Source organism: Corythoichthys intestinalis, chromosome 22, assembly GCF_030265065.1.
Source record: "Corythoichthys intestinalis isolate RoL2023-P3 chromosome 22, ASM3026506v1, whole genome shotgun sequence".
NCBI classification, from domain to species: domain Eukaryota; kingdom Metazoa; phylum Chordata; class Actinopteri; order Syngnathiformes; family Syngnathidae; genus Corythoichthys; species Corythoichthys intestinalis.
Window position 1 is genome coordinate 33,820,292 of NC_080416.1, and position 19,130 is coordinate 33,839,421.

The window sequence follows — 19,130 nt, forward strand, 5'->3', positions numbered from 1 at the left end:
TGTTTTGAAAGTGTTGCATTTAGTTTTATTGATTTGGGTGGCTACACCTCTAGTGGCAACAGTGAATATGTAATAACTCGTCTAACACTGCTAAATCCAGCTGCTCCCTGTTAAGACCAACATAAGGTATGTTTTTGTTTGAGCTAATATGTTTGTTTATACGTTCGTTATTTAGTTTAGAAGTATATTAACAGTGTTTTGTGGTAATGTGTGTTTGAACAATTTGTTAAGAGCATTGTATTAAAAAAAAAAAAAAAAAAAACTTCAGCATTTTATAGCTTTTGTTGGACTTAGATCCTTCCTTATTTATTTATTTATTTATATATTGTTCTTGTGAAATGAAAGTGCATTTCTGCATACACACAGGAATTTTAATTTGTGTTCGAATTTAATCCTCATTTGAAAGTGTAATCTTAGCAAGCTAAAATAAATATTATTGCCAGCATAAACACTTGTTTATTTGTTTTACATCTCCTAAAATTTATTATGCAACGCATTAATTGTTCATAATCTGATTGCTCGATTATTCGAACTAACTGATTGGTAGAGTAATCGATTACCTAAATAATCGATAGCTGCAGCCCTAGTATAATTTCAATTTCGTCATATCCCTATTTAAATAAATGACTTTATTTCTCTTTAATGACCACTTGAATCTCGTAATATTCTTCTCATGTCATGTTACGATTTTGATATCGTATGATGACTACGTATAAATTACCTAAATCTCGTAAATTTGCAATTTAAATCTTGTCACATTGCAACTTTATTCTTGCAAATGCTCATATTTCTGTGCCACTGACGGCGCCAGACGTCCAATCTTTATTGACCGTGAGTCTCAGTGGAAAGGGATTGGACGTCGGCAGTGGTGCACGAAATGGGGTGATGTTGGGGAGAAAAATATTGTTTTGGTAGATATTTTTTTTTTGGGGGGGGGGGATAAAAAAAAAAAAATTGAACATATATGAATATGAATATTTAACTTTGGGGAATAAATTTCTTCGTTGAAAAAGTTGATTTATCTATTTATGTATTTTTTTTACAACATGGTCACCGGCACCCTGACACAATACTTGCTATCCGGGTCATGTTGAATAAGGTGCTACAGTATTTGTTTAGTTTTCAAATATGTTTGTGTGTTATTGTGCCACCTAGCTGCGGGGAATTGCATTATAATACAGTACACAGGCACTTTTATTTCCAATACAAAAACTCCAACACACACTGCAGGTATAATACACTGCTGGCCAAAAGTATTGGCACACCTGCAATTCTGTCAGATTATGCTCAATTTCTCCCAGAAAATGATTGCAATTACTAATGCTTTGGTAGTAATATCTTCATTTATTTTGCTTGCAATGAAAAAACACAAAACAGAAGAGAAAAATTGGAAATCATTATCATTTTACACAAAACTCCAAAAATGGGCCAGACAAAAGTATTGGCACCCTCAGCCTAATACTTGTTAGCACAACCTTTAGACAAAATAACTGCGAACAACAGCAACTGGTATCCATCAATGAGTTTCTTACAATGCTCTGCTGGAAATTTAGACCATTCTTTTTTGGCCAACTGCTCCAGGTCTCTGAGATTTGAAGGGTGCCTCCTCCAAACTGCCATTTTCAGATCTTTCCACAGGTGTTCTGTGGGATTCAGGTCTGGACTCATTGGTGGCCACTTAAGAAGTCTCCAGTGCTTTCTCTCAAACCATTTTCTTGTGCTTTTTGAAGTGTGTTTTGGGCCATTGTCCTGCTGGAAGACCCATTACCTTTGAGGGAGACCCAGATTTCTCACACTGGGCCCTACATTATGCTGCAAAATTTGTTGGTAGTCTTCAGACTTCATAGTGCCAAGCACACGGTCAAGCAGTCCAGTGCCAAAGGTAGCAAAGCAACCCCAAAACATGAGGGAACCTGAGCCATGTTTGACTGTGGGGACCGTGTTCTTTTCTTTGAAGGCCTCGTTTTTTTCCTGTAAACTTTTGATGCCTTTTCTCCAAAAGCTGTACTTTTGTCTGATCTGACCAGAGAACATTCTTCAAAAATGTTTTTGGCTTTCTCGGTATGTTTTGGCAAACTCCGGCCTGGCTTTTTTGTATCTCTGGGTCAGAAGTGGGTCTTCCTGGGTATCCTACCATAGAGTCGCTTTTCATTCAGACGCCGGCGGATAGTACGGTTTGACACTGTTGTACCGTCAGACTGCAGGACAGCTTGAACTTGTTTGGATGTTAGTTGAGGTTCTTTATCCACTATCCGCACAATCTTTCATTGAAATCTCTCGTCAATTTTGCCTTTCCGTCTACAACTAGGTAGATTAGCCACAGTGCCATGGGCTTTACACTCATTGAAGACACTGCGCACGGTAGACACAGGAGCATTCAGGTCTTTGGAGATGGACTTGTAGCCTTGAGATTGCACATGTTTCCTCACAATTTTGCTTCTCAAGTCCTCTGTCAGTTCTTTGGTCTTCTTTATTTTCTCCATGCACAATGTGGTACACACAAGGACGCAGGTTGAGTCAACTTTAATCCATTTTAACTGGCTGCACGTGTGATTTGGTTATTGCCACCACCTGTTATTTGCCACATATAAGTAACAAGTGCTGTTAATTACACAAATTAGAGAAGTGTCACATGATTTTTCTAAGGCTGCCAATACTTTTGTCCGGTCCATTTATGGAGTTTTGTGTAAAATTAAAAATGATTTAATTTTTTTCCCATTCTCTTTTGTAATTTTTCATTGCAAGCAAAATAAATGAAGCTATTACCACCAAAGCATTTGTAATTGCAATCACTCTGGGAGAAATTGAGCGTTATCCGACAGAATTGCAGGGGGGCCAATACTTTTGGCCAGCAGTGTAGAACACTGTCTTTGTAGTAAGCCTAGTAGTAGTACGTAAACTGTAGAGCATGCGTGTGTACTACCATTGTGCACGCCTTGTGTGGTGAAAAAGCGGGAGCATGACAAATTTGACACGGCTGTTTTTGGATGGAAAAAACTAATAAAGCTCCTCATCACCCCATGCTGTGAGTGACTTCCAGCACTCCTGGTCACGTCGAGCAGCGTCAATGGCTGCCAATGCGTGCCCTGCAAAGGGTTAATGCAGCCCTAAAATGGAGTCAGGCAGGCAATTGTAAGGTGTGGCGTTCCTCCTCCATTTCTCGACTTCTTCTGGAAACCTGTTCGACTGGTGTGTGTGAGTGTGTGGTGGGAGTGCGTAGAAAGTGTATTTTACGTGTGTGTTTCAGTCTTAAATTGCGCCCTGAAGAGTTTGCTTGCTAGCGTTTGCTTTCTTTGTTGGAAGAAAACAGCAGCGCGGTGGCAACTGATTAAAACAGCCCCCAAAACGCTTCTCATGCAAACCTCTAAGTTTAATTGGCCGAGTTTTGTCACAGTACGTTTTAATCAGTGTTGTTAATTTGACTTTTAAAAAGTAATTAGAGTTACAAAGTACTTCTCACCAAAAGTAATTATGTTAGTAACTCAGTTACCTCATTGTAAGAGTAATTAGTTACTCAGTAAATTACCTGATGTTACTTTTCCTGCTCTACACGTTATTGCATGCTCCATTCTATTACATTTTTCACATCAAAGATATTTATGTTAACTGGAATAAAAAGAATAAAAATATTATATACAATCTTAAACTTCACAATATATTGACGGGGCACGGGGCCGATTAATAGGGGGCCTACCTCCATTAAAGCTGACCGAGTGGAAACACAGACATTGAGCTTTTTATGTTGAAAATTCCCGTGGATAAATGCTTAAATCCCTCAATTCTTTATAGACATGGACATAAAACAGTCTTGATTCTTGGTTAAAAGCAAAAAAACGGGCAGTTAGCATTTATTTTTGAGTAAATATGTTGAATGTGCTGCTTGTCTTTAAGCTACTGTGGCGCCGCCTAATCACCACAAAGAGCTTTTTACGTTGAAAATTCTTGTGAATAAATGCTTAAGTTAAATCCCTGAATTCTTTATAAATATGGACGCAAAACAGTCTCGATTCTTGGTTACAAGCAAAAAAAATCATTCTGTTAGCATCTATTTTACGTAAATATGTCTAATGCGCTGCTAGTCTTTAAGCCACCTTGGCGCCGCCTTTACATCACAAAGAGCTTTTACGTTGAAAATTCTTGTGAATGTATGCTTAAATCCCTGAATTCTTTATAGATATGGACGTAAAACAGTTTTGATTCTTGGTTAAAGCAAAAAAACGGGCAGTTAGCATTTATTTTAAGTAAATATGTTGAATGTGCTGCTTGTCTTTAAGCTACTGTGGCGCTGCCTTATCACCACAAAGAGCTTTTTACGTTGAAAATTCTTGTGAATAAATGCTTAAGTTAAGTCCCTGAATTCTTTATAGATATGGACGCAAAACAGTCTCGATTCTTGGTTGCAAGCAAAAAAATCAGGCAGTTAGCATTTATTTTACGTAAATATGTCTAATGTGCTGCTAGTCTTTAAGCCACCTTGGCGCCGCCTTTACACCACAAAGAGCTTTTACGTTGAAAATTCTTGTGAATAAATGCTTACTCACAAATTCTTTACAGATATGGACGTAAAAAAGTCTTTATTCTTGGTTAAAAGGAAAAAAACGGGCAGTTAGCATTTATTTTACGTAAATATTGCGAATTATGACGCCAATGCCGTAGCGGTTAATTTCTCCCATTGATTTTTTTCACAACAAAATCACTCCTGAGACAATCCTTCCTGTTTCTATATGGTAGAGCTTTCGTACTTTTTCAACCTAAATTCGGCGTTGCATGTGTTTGAGAATAACTGCGACCGACTGAAGCGGAGTGCGGGACGGCTCCCAACTTGAAGCTGTAATCCAGGGGTGCCCAAGTCCGGTCCTCGAGATCACCTATCCGGCTTGTTTTCCATGTCTCCCTCCTTTAACACACCTGAACCAAATGACCAGCCCGATAACGATCCTGATTATTTGATTCAGGTGTGTTGGAGGAGGGAGACATGGAAAATAAGCTGGATATGTGATCTTGAGGACCGTACTTGGGCACCCCTGCTGTAATCGGTGTGTCCGCTCCGCGCCGACCTGCGTTCCTAACTTCATTCAGGTCAAGACTCGAACCTATAGGCCATAAGTTCGAGCTAACACCCTAGCCACCAGCGCACCCACATGAAAGCATCGGAGGGAAGGATTTTCCATGGACCACTCACACACGCGGAACTGTTACACTCACCCCCAGAAAACCTTTGCTGCCCATCCGGGTCACGGCACCAATGTAACCGGTGTGTCCACGCCGCGGCGACCGCGTTCTGATCCGACCTCGCTCTGGGTGCATTTGGTCGTAGTACTACCAAGCTTCTCTGGCAAGATCAAAGCTACAAAACCTGTCAGTCATCATTAACTTTAAGTACCAAATGCAAGCTGGACAGTTTGGCCGCACTGCTTAGTTAGTTCATTGCTTCATTTATTTGACCTGCAATGCCAGTTCATTTAGATATCTAAATTGAAATCCTGCGGTCTTTTATTTCTTTCCTGCACGCATGTAGAGCCGGTGTCAGGCGTGAAGATGAGCCACCCAGCAGCCGCTGCCGTCCTGCTGGCTGGCAACAGCTCGGCTAATCTGAGCTGCCAGGCGGCAGCCGGCGCCGTGACCGACAGGACATGGCTGAAGGATGGCCAGCCACTGCCGGCCCGAGTGGCGGCGGCGCCCGACGGCTCCTGGATCGGCTTTACAACCCTACAGCGGGACGACAACGGGCTCTACGAGTGCCGTCTCGCCAATGCCGTCAGCTCCGAGAAGGCCGCCTACAAGATGGTCGTCAACTGTGAGTGCGCCTTGGCCATTTTTCACAATAACGTACTGCACGTAACACGTCACCTTTGCTCATTCATGACGTTAGCAACTGTTGCTAGGGGGGTCAAACTCCCGTATGCTAGATACATGTGAATAGTGTGCGAACGAGATGTTTACTGAGCTAAACCTACAAGACAAGTGGTAGGTAGAGTGAGAAAAAGCAGATAGGACCAGTGGCTGTACTTCCCCCAGCATTATAGCTTCTAGTACAGCTTAGACTGAACTGTGAGTCCTGTCCGGTTTCAACTAGCCTGACCATAAGTTTTGTCGCACAGGAACGTTTTTAGTCTAATCTTAAATGTACAGACTGTGTTGGCTTCTTTATTACTAGCTGGAAGCTGATTCCATAAGACAGGAGCTTGGTAGCTAAAGGCTCTAGCGCCTACTGTCCTTTTGGAAACCCTGGGAACTACCAGTAGACCTGCATTCTGAGAACGGAGTGTTCTGTTGGGGTGGTATGGAACCAGAGCATCGGTGAGATAAGATGGCCTCAAACCATGAATGGTCTTAAATATAAGGTAGAGGATTTTGAATTTATTTCTAAACTCGTCTGGAAGCCAGTGAAGGGCCTGGAGCACAAGGGTGACGTGCTCTCTTCTATTAGTTCCTGTTAAAAGTCTTGCTGCTGCGTTCTGGACTAGCTGAAGACCTTTTAGAGAACTTTTAGGACAAGCTGCAAGTAGGGAGTTACAGTAATCCAATCTAGATGTAACGAGCGCGTGAATTAATCTTTTTGCACCGTTTTTAGACAAAATATTTCTAATTTTGGCTATGTTGCGCAGGTGAAAAAAGGCTGTTCTGCAGGTTTGCAGCTTTTAATGATAAGTCTGGGTCAAATAGAACTCCTAGGTTTTTAACTGTGGTGCTGGAGGCTACACTTACATTGTCCAGAGTGACTATCTGGGCAGTTAAAGAGTCTCTCACACTTTTTGGGCCTATTATAAGGACTTCTGTCTTTTCAGGGTTAAGTAGAAGATAATTAGTGCTCATCCAGGTATTTATATCTCGGACGCAGGTGCTTAGTTTATCCACTTGCCTGATCTGCTCAGGTTTAATTGATAAATACAGTTGTGTGTCGTCAGCGTAACAATTAAGTTATTTCTATGTTTTCCGATGATATTGCCTAAATGAAGCATATGCAGCGTAAACAAAAAAATGAGGTTTATCTGTTGATTTATTGGCTGTAAAGCTTCATTGCTTCAAGAAGCTTCATTTGGCCATCACTGTTTGCTTGGGGGAAACAGTCAACCACTACTTCCACCTGCTGTCAACACTGTTGTCGTCCAACATGCCTCCTATCATGCATTGCAGCACTACACATGTAAATAAAAATCAAAATTCATGTTCTCTGCTAAATATTTCTTAAGTTACTGTTTCTAGAGGTTTCATTAATTGCTAGTTATGGTATTTGGTAACACTTTATTTGACAGCTGTGTCATAAGACTGTCATATGTCGATAATGTTATTATCATGGGCCTTAATGAATGCTTATGACAGATGTCATTAAGTGCCATCTGGCAAATTATGTCACGAACTCCATTAATGTCCAGCTCGGATCTTTTACATCCGTTCAAAAGGGGGATAATTTGTCAGATAACACAAAATGATCTGTCATAAGCATTCATTAATGCTCATGGCATTGTCATGTCTTAATTATGATGGCCCTATGACAGTCTTATGGTGCCACTGTTAAATAAAATGTTACCATATACCATAACTAGCAATTAATGTAACAACTAGAACAGTAACTGAAGAAATAATTAGCACAGAACATGAATTTTGATTGTTATTTACATCTTTAGTGCTGCAATGCATGATAGGAAGCATGTTGAACGACAACAGTGTTGACAGCAGATGGCAGCAGAGGTTGACTGTCGCCCTCAAAAGAACACTGATGGCCAAATGAAGCTTCTTGAAGCTTTGCAGCCAATTGGTTCAAAGCTCCATGGTAGTTCATTTGGTCTTATGACATTCTTATGATGCCGCTGTCAAATAAAGGGTTATCGATTAATATCTTTTGGTGTAAATATCCCATAATACAGAGAGTATAGCTGCGGCTTATAGTCCAATACTATCGATGAACAAATGCTGTTTTCTTGTCAAATTTGGTGGATGGCGGCTTACAGTCAGGTGCGCCTTTTAGTCCGAAAATTATGGTATATAAATATTTTTAAAAATTGTTTTTAAGCACTGGAAATGTAATAATTATGAATTAAATGACATATATATGAACGAAAACAATGATTTGTACATGTATACATGCATATATCTTGACATTTTTAAATGAAATACTGCAGATACTTTTTTAATTGAAAAAAATCTGCGATGGACTAAGGGCGTGAAGTTTGAAGTGCGAAGTAACGAGGGATCACTGTATTCGCCAAACAAAACATGTTTACAAATTATTTTTAGAACCTATATTAATTGAATTCATTCATTGGTATTGGCAGCTATAGACGTCAAATCAATTACAAATGGAAACGTTGTCATTGAGTGATCATGTTTTTGATCACACGATGGTATTGGGGATATAGTTTTTTTTTTTTTTTCGTACAATGACTTAGGTTGCCTCTACTAGCTTTCAATTGCTTGTGCTGGCTTTCGCTGGCTTTTGCTAGCTCGTTGGCAGGGGTGTTGTTGAGGTGATGTTAGAAATTCCAACTTCAAACTGAGAAGGTTAAAAGAGCTCTGATTTTTATTCTAATACAAGAAAATATTTTCAAACAATAAAAAATGTAAAATGTTTGAAAAGGGTTAGCTAATGATGCGGCCCCATCCAACAGTCGGTCCCGAGGAGGTGAAGGTGAGTGGCGAGACCGCAGTGGAGGTGCGTGACGGTATCAACCTGCGCTGCTCGGCCGCTTCTGTGCCGCCCGCAAATTTCACCTGGAAGTTCAACGGAACGCTGACCGACATCAAGACCTCCACATACACCATCGCCGAGGCCACCTACAAGAACACTGGCACGTACACGTGCCAGGCACGCAACACAGTCACCGGAAAGAGCGCCGTCTACACGCACAACCTGTCCGTCAAAGGTGGGCGGACGCGGGTTCCTATTTTGGGTACCACTTCGGACGCCCGCCGACACTTGCTGTTTGTGTGTGTGCGCAGAGGAGGGGGCGCTGGATGAAGGCCTGTCAGATGGCGCCATCGCCGGAATTATCATCGGTGTCCTAGCCGCGTTGGGCCTCGCCATTGGCTTGGTCATTTACTGCAGGCAGAAAGTTCCGTAAGTGAGAGTATGCGTTGTGGTAATTACAGTACGTTGTAAAAAAAATAAAGTAAAAAAGGAAATTGAGCTTGAAAACACCCACTGACGGCAATAGAGGGGCTGGAAGCGATCTTCCATCAAACTGGAGTGGACGTCTATTGCCGTCAACCCAAAAACAATTGGAAGCGATCCTTAAGTGACCCTAAATCAACAGGATCTAACCAGAATACACAAGGCGTTGCCCAGAAATGACCCAAAATCAACAAGAAGTGACTGAAAAGCAATAAGAAGGGACCCTTAAATGCTTCAAAGTCAATAGATAGCGAAAGTATAGTTTTAGTTTGATTTTGAAAACACCCATTGACAATATACAGTACGTCCATTTAATTTGGACTGAGAGGGGCTGGAAGCAATCATTCAGTCAAAATGGGAGAGACGACAACAACCAAAAGTGGTATTTGCCATGTGGTCTTTTTTTTACCATGTGGCAAAACTGTTTTTTGTCATGTGGCAAAATGGACTTTGCCATGTGGCATTTTTTTTGTCATGTGGCAAAATTGATGTTGCCATGTTGCTTTGTTTTTGCCATGTGGCAAAATTGATTTTGGCATGTGGCATTGTTTTTGCCATGTGGTAAAATGGATTTTGCCATGTGGCATTTTTTTTTGCCATGTGGCAAAATTGATTTTTACCATGTGGCATTTATTTTTGCCATGTTGCAAAATGGATATTGCCATGTTGCATTGTTTTTCAGTCAACATGAAGTGAGCCGTAAATGCCCACAAATCAACAGAAAGTGACTAAAATTATCGAGAAGTGGCCCAGAAATGACACAAAATTAGAGAGCGCGAGAACGAAAAGTGGTAAAATTGACTATGCCCTGTGGCATGTTTTATTTTTTTTTGCATGTGGCACTTTTTGGGGTATGTGGCAAAATGGATTTTAGTATGTGGCTTTATTTTATTATTTTTTGGTATGTGGTATTTTTTTTTGTATATGGCATTTTAGCAGGTCATGCACGTCCAAATATTCCATTCATTTTAAAATTCAGAAAAACATGGCTGTGATTTTTGACTATGCACTAACAATTACAGCCATTACCACATGGCAAAAAAAATGCCACATGGCAAAATACATTTTGCCACATAGCAAACCAGAGGTTTTAGTTTAGCTCAATTAATATTGGAAACACCCATTGACGGCAAAAGACATTTAATCCATTTTATCGAATGATCGCTTCCAGCCCCTCACTCTTAAAATGGATTGGACGTCTACTGCCGCTAATGGCAGCCAGGAAATTCATTGTCTTAGAGCCCAACTGTCACCTCCCCCACAGCAAATTTGCCTGCCAGACCGCATTCCTTCCAGAGAGTAGTTGTGTGTCAATACTTGGTCGCCAGCTTACACGCGTGCCTCACTCCAGAATTTGCCAGCAATCTTTCTTATAAACATTAACCCCTACAGGGCACTTATTTAAATACTGTGAATTAAAAAAAAGAAAACCCGAGAAAAAAAAAAAAACTTTTAATCTGTTGGGGGGCCAAAACCAGTGCTTATTTCTCCTGGAAAGACCCAAATTCAACGGGAAGTGACCAAAAATAATCAGGAAGTTACCCAGAAATGACACAAAATAAATAGGAAGTACCCACTATAAATAGGAACTGACCCGTAAATGCCCCAAAATCAACAGGAACGGACCAAAATAATCAAGAAGTAACCTAGTAATGACACAAAATGAAAGGACAGTGGGCCTAAATCAACAGGGAGTGACCCATACATTTCCACAAATAAACAGGAAGTGACCAAAATAATCAAGAAGTCATTCAGAAATGATAAAAAACAGGAAATGACCAAAATAATCAAAAAGTAATCTAGAAATGATGCAAAATGAATAGGAAGTGAGCAAAAATCAACATGAAGTGACACGTAAATGGCCCAAAATAAACAGAAAGTGACCAAAATAATCAAGAATTTGCCCGTAAATGTTACCAAATGAATAGGAAGTACCCAAAATTAACAGGAAGTGACCCATAAATGCCCAAACATCCACAGTAAGTGACATAAAAATCAAGAATTAACCCATAAATGACACAAAATGAATAGGAAGTACCCAAAATTAACAGGAAGTGAACAGTAAAAGCCCCAAAATAAACAGGAAGTGACCGAAATAATCAAGAAGTGGCCCAGAAATTACACAAAATATATAGAAAGTACTCAAAATTAACAGGAAGTGACCCGTAAATGCCCCAAAATCAACAGCAAGTGACCAGATAAATCAAGAAGTAGCTCAGAAATGGCAGAAAAAGAATAGGAAGTACCCGAGATCAATATGAGGTGACCCGTCATTGCCCAAAAATCAACAGGAAGTGGCCAAAATAATCAAGAAGTGGCCCAGAAATGACACAAAATTAGAATGACACCAAGAACCAAAAGTGGTATTTGCCATGTGGCAAAATTGATTTTGCCATGTGGCATTTTTTTTTTGTTTTTGCCATTTTGCCATGTGGCATTTTTTTGCCATGTGGCAAAATGGATTTTGCCATGTCGCATTTTTTTTTTGCCATGTGGCATTTTTTTTTGCCATGTGGCAAAATTGATTTTGCCATGTGGCATTTTTTTTGCAATGTGGCAAAATGGATTTTGCCATGTCGCATTTTTTTGTTTGCCATGTGGCAAAAATGATTTTGCCATGTGGCATTTTTTTTTTGCCATGTGGCAAAATTGATTTTGCCATGTGGCAAAATGTATTTTGCCATGTGGCATTTTTAATGGTATGTGGCAAAATGGATTTTGGTTTGTGGTATATTTTTTTTTGTATGGGGAATTTCTTGCATAGCCATTGACGGCTATGCACGTCCAAATTTTCCATTCATTTTAAATGGCAAAAAAACGTGTAGCTGTGATTTTTGACTATACACTTAACATTAGAGTGCACTGACATTCAACTGGCACCCAAGTAAGGCTATGCTATTGACGGCTATCCACGTCCAAATTTTCCATTCCTTTTAAATGGCAGAAAAACGTGTGGCTGTGATTTTTGACTATACACTTACCATTAGTCAATGGCATAGCCTTATTTGGGTGCCAGTTGAATGTCAATGTGGTGTAATGGTAAGTGTATGGTCAAAAATCACAGCCAAACGTTTTTCTGCCGTTTAAGATGAATGGAAAATTTGGACGTGCATAGCTGTCAATGGCATGGACGTGCATGGCCTGCAAAAATGGCATACAACCCAAAAAATGCCACATACGGGGAAAAAAAATGCCGCAAACCAAAATCCATTTAGCCACATACCCCTAAAAAATGCCACGTTAAAATACATACCACATATGTATTATACTGTATGTATATATACATACCCCATACCACATGGCAAAATCCATTTTGCCACATGGCAAAACAAATGCCACAAACCAAAATCCATTTTGCCACGTACCAAATAAAAAAAAAAGCCACATGTGAAAACAAATTTTCCCACATGTGAAAATCCATTTTGCCACTTGGCAAAAAAAAAAAATGCCACATAGCAAAATCAATTTTGCCACATACCCAAAAAAAATGCCACATGTGAAAATAAATTTTGCCACATGGCAAAATCAATTTTGCCACATTGCAAAAAAAAAAATGCCACATGGCAAAAAAAATAAAATAATTCACATGGTAAAATAAATTTTGCCACGTGTCAAAAAAATGCCACATGGCAAAGAAAAAATGCCACTTGGAAAAAAAATGGCACATGACAAAATCAATTTTGCCACATGACAAAATCAATTTTGCCACATGATAAATACAACTTTTCGTTCTCGGTCCTGCTGAAAAATTAATAGGAAATAACCCAAATCAACAGTAATTGACCCTATAGCTTTTAGTTACATTTTTAATGATCAAGTACACTTAGCTTTATTACATTTTTAAAATTTGTAGACGTAAGTGTTCATGAAAAATCATGTCAAAATACAATCATTCATCATAAAAATGGAAACTTAAATGAATGTAATCGTAATGATATTCAAGTTTTCGAAATGACCAAAAATAGTCTCTTTCCCTACAAAGGGTTAATGATGGACTTTTTGTTGTTGTTGTTGCTCATCCTGAATTTGTGTGTGTCTAGGGTGGAGTCACCGTACTAGTGAACCTTGGTACACTACTGGTAAGTAAATGCGTGTTTGTCTTTCTGTGCGTGGGCTATTCTTGTCTCTCTTGGGCTTCCATGGTGACCGTTCAGATGCTTGCTAACAGCAATAAAGAGCACCTTGCTGTTTGTGCACGCAGGAGTTACGGGTCCCGACATCGGAGGCGGCGTTTGGATTCGGCCGCTCCCCGTGGGAGAGAAAGTCGTCACCCATGCCCATTTTCATTCGTTGGGCTTCGTGGCAGGAATCTCCTAGCTATGAAAAAAAAAAAAAAAAAAAAAGTTCCTTTGTTCCAGTTGTTTTGAACAAATTTTTGATTGCGCAATCCAAAATTGATCTCAATTGGTCTCCCTAATGTCAAGTTGTTGTCAATATACGTGCAGCAGGAACCCGTAACTTTTACAAATGTTTAGATAAAGTCATTTCATTGCGTGCCAATTATCAATTTTTAATGATAAATAATAATAATAATGATAAAACTCATTAGCCGCCATTGACGGCGCCGGGTGTTTTCAATCTACAAGTCAGTAAATAACTACCACGACACTACTGTACTACTGTACATCACATCTGGCAGCCAAAGAGATTAAGTACAGTATTTTTCATTTTTCAGAAGAAAAAGGGGGTACCTGCAGTTCACAAACTTGACACAAAAGAGGTAAAATTGTTTTTTTTTCTTTTATTTCGCACCCAAAAATGAGTTCTAAACAGCTGTCAGACCTAACGCGACGCAAAATATGTGCTTTCCAGTGGCGTTGCACCGATACCGATACATGTATCGGTACAGAATCGGCACCAAGATGACGTAATCAGTATTGGGAAGTACAAAGAAAACATGCGGTGCTACTGCGCAATATGTACTTTTCCAGATGTAGTGTCAACCACTGGTCAAACTACATAAGATGGCTGTCCAATCTTGATAATTTACAGTATATTTCAGTGAATCCACAGTAGACATCCGACCCATTTGAAGCCACTTCAAATGGATCGGACGTCTATTGCCGTCAATGGCAGAACATTAGTTAAGCAGTGTCTGACCAAGACATGATTCCAACTACTTGACATTTAATGGAGTATGTGATTATTTACAGAGGTGGGTAAAGTAGCTAAAAATGTTCCTCAAGTAAGAGTAGCATTACTTCAAAATAAGATTACTCAAGTAAAGGTAGTCATCCTAAAAATGTACTCAAGTACAAGTAAAAAAGTATTTGGTGAAAAGAATACTCAAGTCATTAGTAACATTGTGAGTAACTGCTTACGATGTTAGATGTTTTATTTTCAAACAACGGTATTTTTTTCTCATAACAAAGTTATATAAATGAACTGTTATTATTATACTGTACTATAAGTGTTTACATAACTACATTAGGAGAAATAAACACATACACACACACACAAAAAAATCATTGAATTCCAGCGAGTGAAAAAAAATCTACAGAAATGAAGCGAAGCGTCAATCATTTAAAAGGGCATGAGGGCCTTCTAGTGGAGAAAACATATTTCCTATAATGAAATTAAAAGGCTTCAAATCTCCGTTTTTTTCATGGTTGATCGGTGCTAAATAAAAACTGGGAGGGAGATAAAAATCAGCACTTTCGAGTTATTTTGATGGCAGCGCTCTATGTCAAATACTGTTTTTTTTGTTTGTTTGTTTTTTTACGGTGCTTTAAAGACATCTCGTGATTGAACAAGCTGGCATGATCATAGAATGGAAGGCTTGGGTCTCATTGGTGACACTGGCAAAAAAAGATGTAAAATCTAATATTTTGAATATAGACGAAAAATGTAACAACTAGTGCAGCCCAATGTAATGGAGTTTGAGTCGCGTTTCTTCTTCACAAATCGACTCAAGTAATAATAAAAAGTATGACTTAGTAAAACTACAAACTGCGATTTCTGGAGAAATTGCGATGGAACTTTGCTGTTGTAGATACAGAACTCAGACCTGCCCAGTTGTTTCTTTGGGCATTTTGTTGGGGCTTCCTGTTGACCCCCCCAAGTCCTGGTACCTTCCTGTTGATATTGGGTCAGTTCTTTTTGATTTGGGGACATTTCCGGGACACTTCCTGTTGATATCAGGTCACCTCCTGTTGATTTGGGGCATTTCGGGGACAATTAGCATCGACTTACTTGGGCACCAGTTTAATGTCACTGTGCTGTGATGGTAAGTTTTTTATCAAAAAACACAACCAGACAGTTTTTTTCTGCCATTGAAAATCAATGGGAAATTTGGACGTAATTGGCTGTCAATGGCATCCCATTAAAAATGAATGGGAAAGTTTTTGGCAAATTTTGGGAGAACTGTGTTATCCGAATTCTATATACAACTTTTATGCTCATTACCATCCTGGATTTTTTTATGTGTACTTTATGTGATTTGGTCGAAAATTGTAGGACTAGATACATTTCGATTTAAAAAAAAAAAAAAAATGCATTTATGGGCGAAGTGAAAATTTTGGGGGGGTCATTCGAGAATTTCCCTGCATCGTGCGAGAATTCAGTCATTTCAATATTTGAACGGTGCCGGTTGGTCAGACGGTTTGGGCTGCGCAGTGACTCAAAAAAACGCGGCGAAGATTATGAGAGAAAGAATTAATAAAGTTGAGGAATTTTTGCCTTGCAAAGCTCCATCACCTACTCTTAGAAGTGTATACAATATGTCTCAAAAAGTTACTCAAGTAAATGTAATGAGTTACTACCCACCTCTGATTTTTTAGTATTAAAAGAAAAATGGCACATCTTCTCAAAACATGTAGTATCATTAAAGTATCGGTATCGGGAGCCAAAAAATGGTATCGGTGCAACACTACTTCCTTCCCGGTCTCGTCTTTTGTTTTGTCGTCCCCAACTGGCCTGCTCCATTCCTCCCTTCCAGCCTCGCCTCCGTCACTTGACTTCTGTGCTTCATCCCCGCCCACCGCCAACGGATGCCCTTCCCCCTGACGCAACACCAGAGTGGCTGCTGGAAACCTGAGAACACACACATGCCCTGAGAAACAAATATGCCTAAACCTACACAAACACTCTACAGTCACACAAATTTGCACACGTTTAGACAACCGAAGCCACACAGAAAGAGAACGTGCAAAGACACGCCAAGATTGACTCACGCAATAAACTGGCAAAGTTGGCGGGGCCGGACTTTTGGCGGGAAATAGAGCTTTTTTTGATTTTGTACATTTTGTTGTTTTAATTTACTTCAGGTTACTGTTTGCTTGCGTGTGTGTGTGTTTTTGCACGCATTTGAAAGGGAAGTTCAGAATGTTTGACATTGGGCTCAATCTTCGAGGTTTAATTAGTTCGACAAATTCTGTGCAGTTGGTCAGATATATGTTACAGTGGTATGAAAAAGTATCTGAACCTTTTGGAATTTCTCACTTTTCTGCATAAAATCACTCTCAAATGTGATCTGATCTTTGTCAAAATCACACTGATGAAAAAACAGTCTCTAGTTTAACTAAAACCACCCAAACATTTACAGGTTTTCACATTTTAATGAGGATAGTATGTAAGCAATGAAAGAAGAGGGGAAAATAAGTAAGTGAACCATGACATTTAATATTTTGCGGCCCCCCTTTTGGCAGCAATAACCAGACACTTCCTGCAGTTGCAGATCAGTCTGGCACATCGACCAGGAGTAATCTTGGCCCATTCTTCTCTACAAATCTGCTGTAGTTCAGTCAGATACGTGGGATGTCTGGCATGATTTGCTGTCTTTAGGTCATGCCACAGAATTTCAATGGGGTTCAAGTCTGGACTTTGACTTGGCCACTCCAGAACATGTATTTTGTTCTTCTGAAACCATTCTGAAGTTGATTTTCTTCTGTGTTTAGTATTATTGTCTTGTTGCAGCATTCATCCTCTTTTAAGCTTCAACTGTCTGACAGACGCCCTCAGGTTTTCCTGCAAATCATCCTGATAAACTTTTGAATTCATTCTTCAATTAATGATTGCAAGTTGCCCAGGCCCTTAAGTAGCAAAACAGCCCCAAATCATGATGCTCCCTTCACCTTGCTTCGCGTGGGGATTAGGTGTTGATGTTGGTGAGATGTTCCATTTTTCATCCACACATGACATTGTATGTTACTTCCAAACAGTTACACTTTGGTTTCATCAGTCTACAAAATATTTTGCCAAAACTTCTGTGGTGTGTCCAAGTGGCTTTTTGTGAACATTAAACGAGCAACAATGTTTTTATAGACAGCATTGGCTTCCTCCCTTAAGTCCTCCCATGAACACCATTCTTGGCCATAGTTTTACATATAGGTAATGTGTGCACAGAGATATTGGACTGTGCCAGTGATTTAGCAGACACTCTAGGGTTCTTTTTTTTTTTTTTTTTTTTTACCTCTCTGAGTATTCTGCGCTTAACTCTTGGCGTCATCTTTGGTGGACGGCCACTCCTTGGGAGAGAAGCAACAGTGCCAAACTCTCTCCATTTGTAGAACAATTCTCTGACTGTCGATTGATGAACATCCAGAATTTTAGAGATGGTTTTGTGTCCTTTCCTAGCTTTATACAAATCAACAATCCTTGATCGCAGGTCTTCAGACCGCTTATTGGATCGAGTCATGATGAACATCAGACAATGCTACTCGGCAAGACAATTCCTACCTGGTGTGTGTTTTATAGTGGGCAGGGCAGCTTTAAACCACTCATCAGTGATTGGACACACACCTAACTTAAATTGGTTTCAATTGCTCTTTAAGTCTCAGAGGGCTGACTTACTTATTTTCCCCCTTCTGTCATTGTTTGCATGCTATCCTCATTAAAGTATGAAAACCTATAAATGTTTGTGTGGTTTTAGTTAAACACTGTTTTTACATCTGTGTGAGTTTGACAAAGATCAGATCACATCTGATGGTGATTTTATGCTGAAATGTGAGAAATTCCAAAATGTTCAGATACTTTTTCATACCACTGTAGTTTCAGGGCTCCAGAGTGGCTAAGCTAGCTTGAGTCAGTGGTACAACCTTAGCATGCAAATATAAATTGATATTAACAGAACTGTCAAGTAAATTTAAAATATAGATCATTGTACAAAATACCCACACGGCCAAAACAACGTCACACCAAACTGCCGTAATTCATTTCATTACTATTTTTTTTAACTAGCAAACTGCACAGAATTTGTTTAAATCAACTCCACTGACTAATTAAACCCCCGCTAACTTGAAGATTAAGCATAATGTCAAAAATTCTGAACCCCCCCCCTTTAAGTATTTATTGTAAAAAAAAACAGTGGAGCTGAAGTCCATCACTGGCAAACTCGTTAGCCTGTTAGCGTGACGCGTTTGGTGTATCCACATGTTAAGCGTGACGAGCCTCCACCGCCATTTGTTAGCTGTGGAACATGTTTGTTTTTGTCTTCTGTTGCTCACGTAAAAAATTAAAAACGAAAGGTGTTCTCCATTTTGAAACCTTGTGCGTGCCTGTGTGTGTTTAAAGCAGCCAATCACAGTGAGGAAGCACCACCTACCTACATTCCTCTGTGTTTGAGTCAGCATATGAACATGTGTTAAACTTAAGTGTATATATTTTGTAAATGCACGCATATGTTTGTGTGCGCCACACATTCGTGTTTTCGAGTGTGTTGACCGCTATGGGGGTGAGGCGTGACAGCCCAGTTTTGCTAATTGCTAACCAAATAGCTCTCTTGAGTTCAGTGGCATATAGAGGTCGCATAAGGTATGTGTGTGAGCGTGTGCGTGCACGCGCTTGGGTGTTTGTACCCTGTAATCTCACATGCATTCCTGCATGTCGTGTCACTACTTGCCTTTTTGCAGATCAACATTTTAGCCTTGCCGCTACTATTTTCCTAGTCTTCTCTGGGATGGGGGAAGGGGTTGTGCATGCATGTTTGTGTCTGGGAGGAGGGGAGGTGTTGACAGGTTCTTAAGCTGACTACGAAGACGAAGAAACTGGAAGTGTCCAGGTGTATCTGTTCGACAGAGGG

At 39.7% G+C, this 19,130-nt stretch overlaps 1 protein-coding gene across 2 annotated transcripts in view; it reads left to right on the top strand.

The window, feature by feature from the left end:
• Positions 1-18,920, top strand: part of LOC130910191 (carcinoembryonic antigen-related cell adhesion molecule 5-like) — a 33,900-nt gene extending 14,980 nt beyond the window's left edge. The window contains exons 6-10 of one of the 2 annotated variants that reach the window (XM_057827220.1): positions 5,519-5,797; positions 8,610-8,864; positions 8,941-9,058; positions 13,153-13,191; positions 13,314-18,920. In XM_057827220.1, the coding sequence (XP_057683203.1) occupies positions 5,519-5,797; positions 8,610-8,864; positions 8,941-9,058; positions 13,153-13,171 (671 nt within the window). In that variant the 3' untranslated portion in view covers positions 13,172-13,191; positions 13,314-18,920. The remainder of the gene's footprint in view (positions 1-5,518; positions 5,798-8,609; positions 8,865-8,940; positions 9,059-13,152; positions 13,192-13,313) is intronic. The other variant, XM_057827221.1, reaches the window with a different exon arrangement.
• The last annotated feature ends 210 nt before the right edge of the window (positions 18,921-19,130 follow it).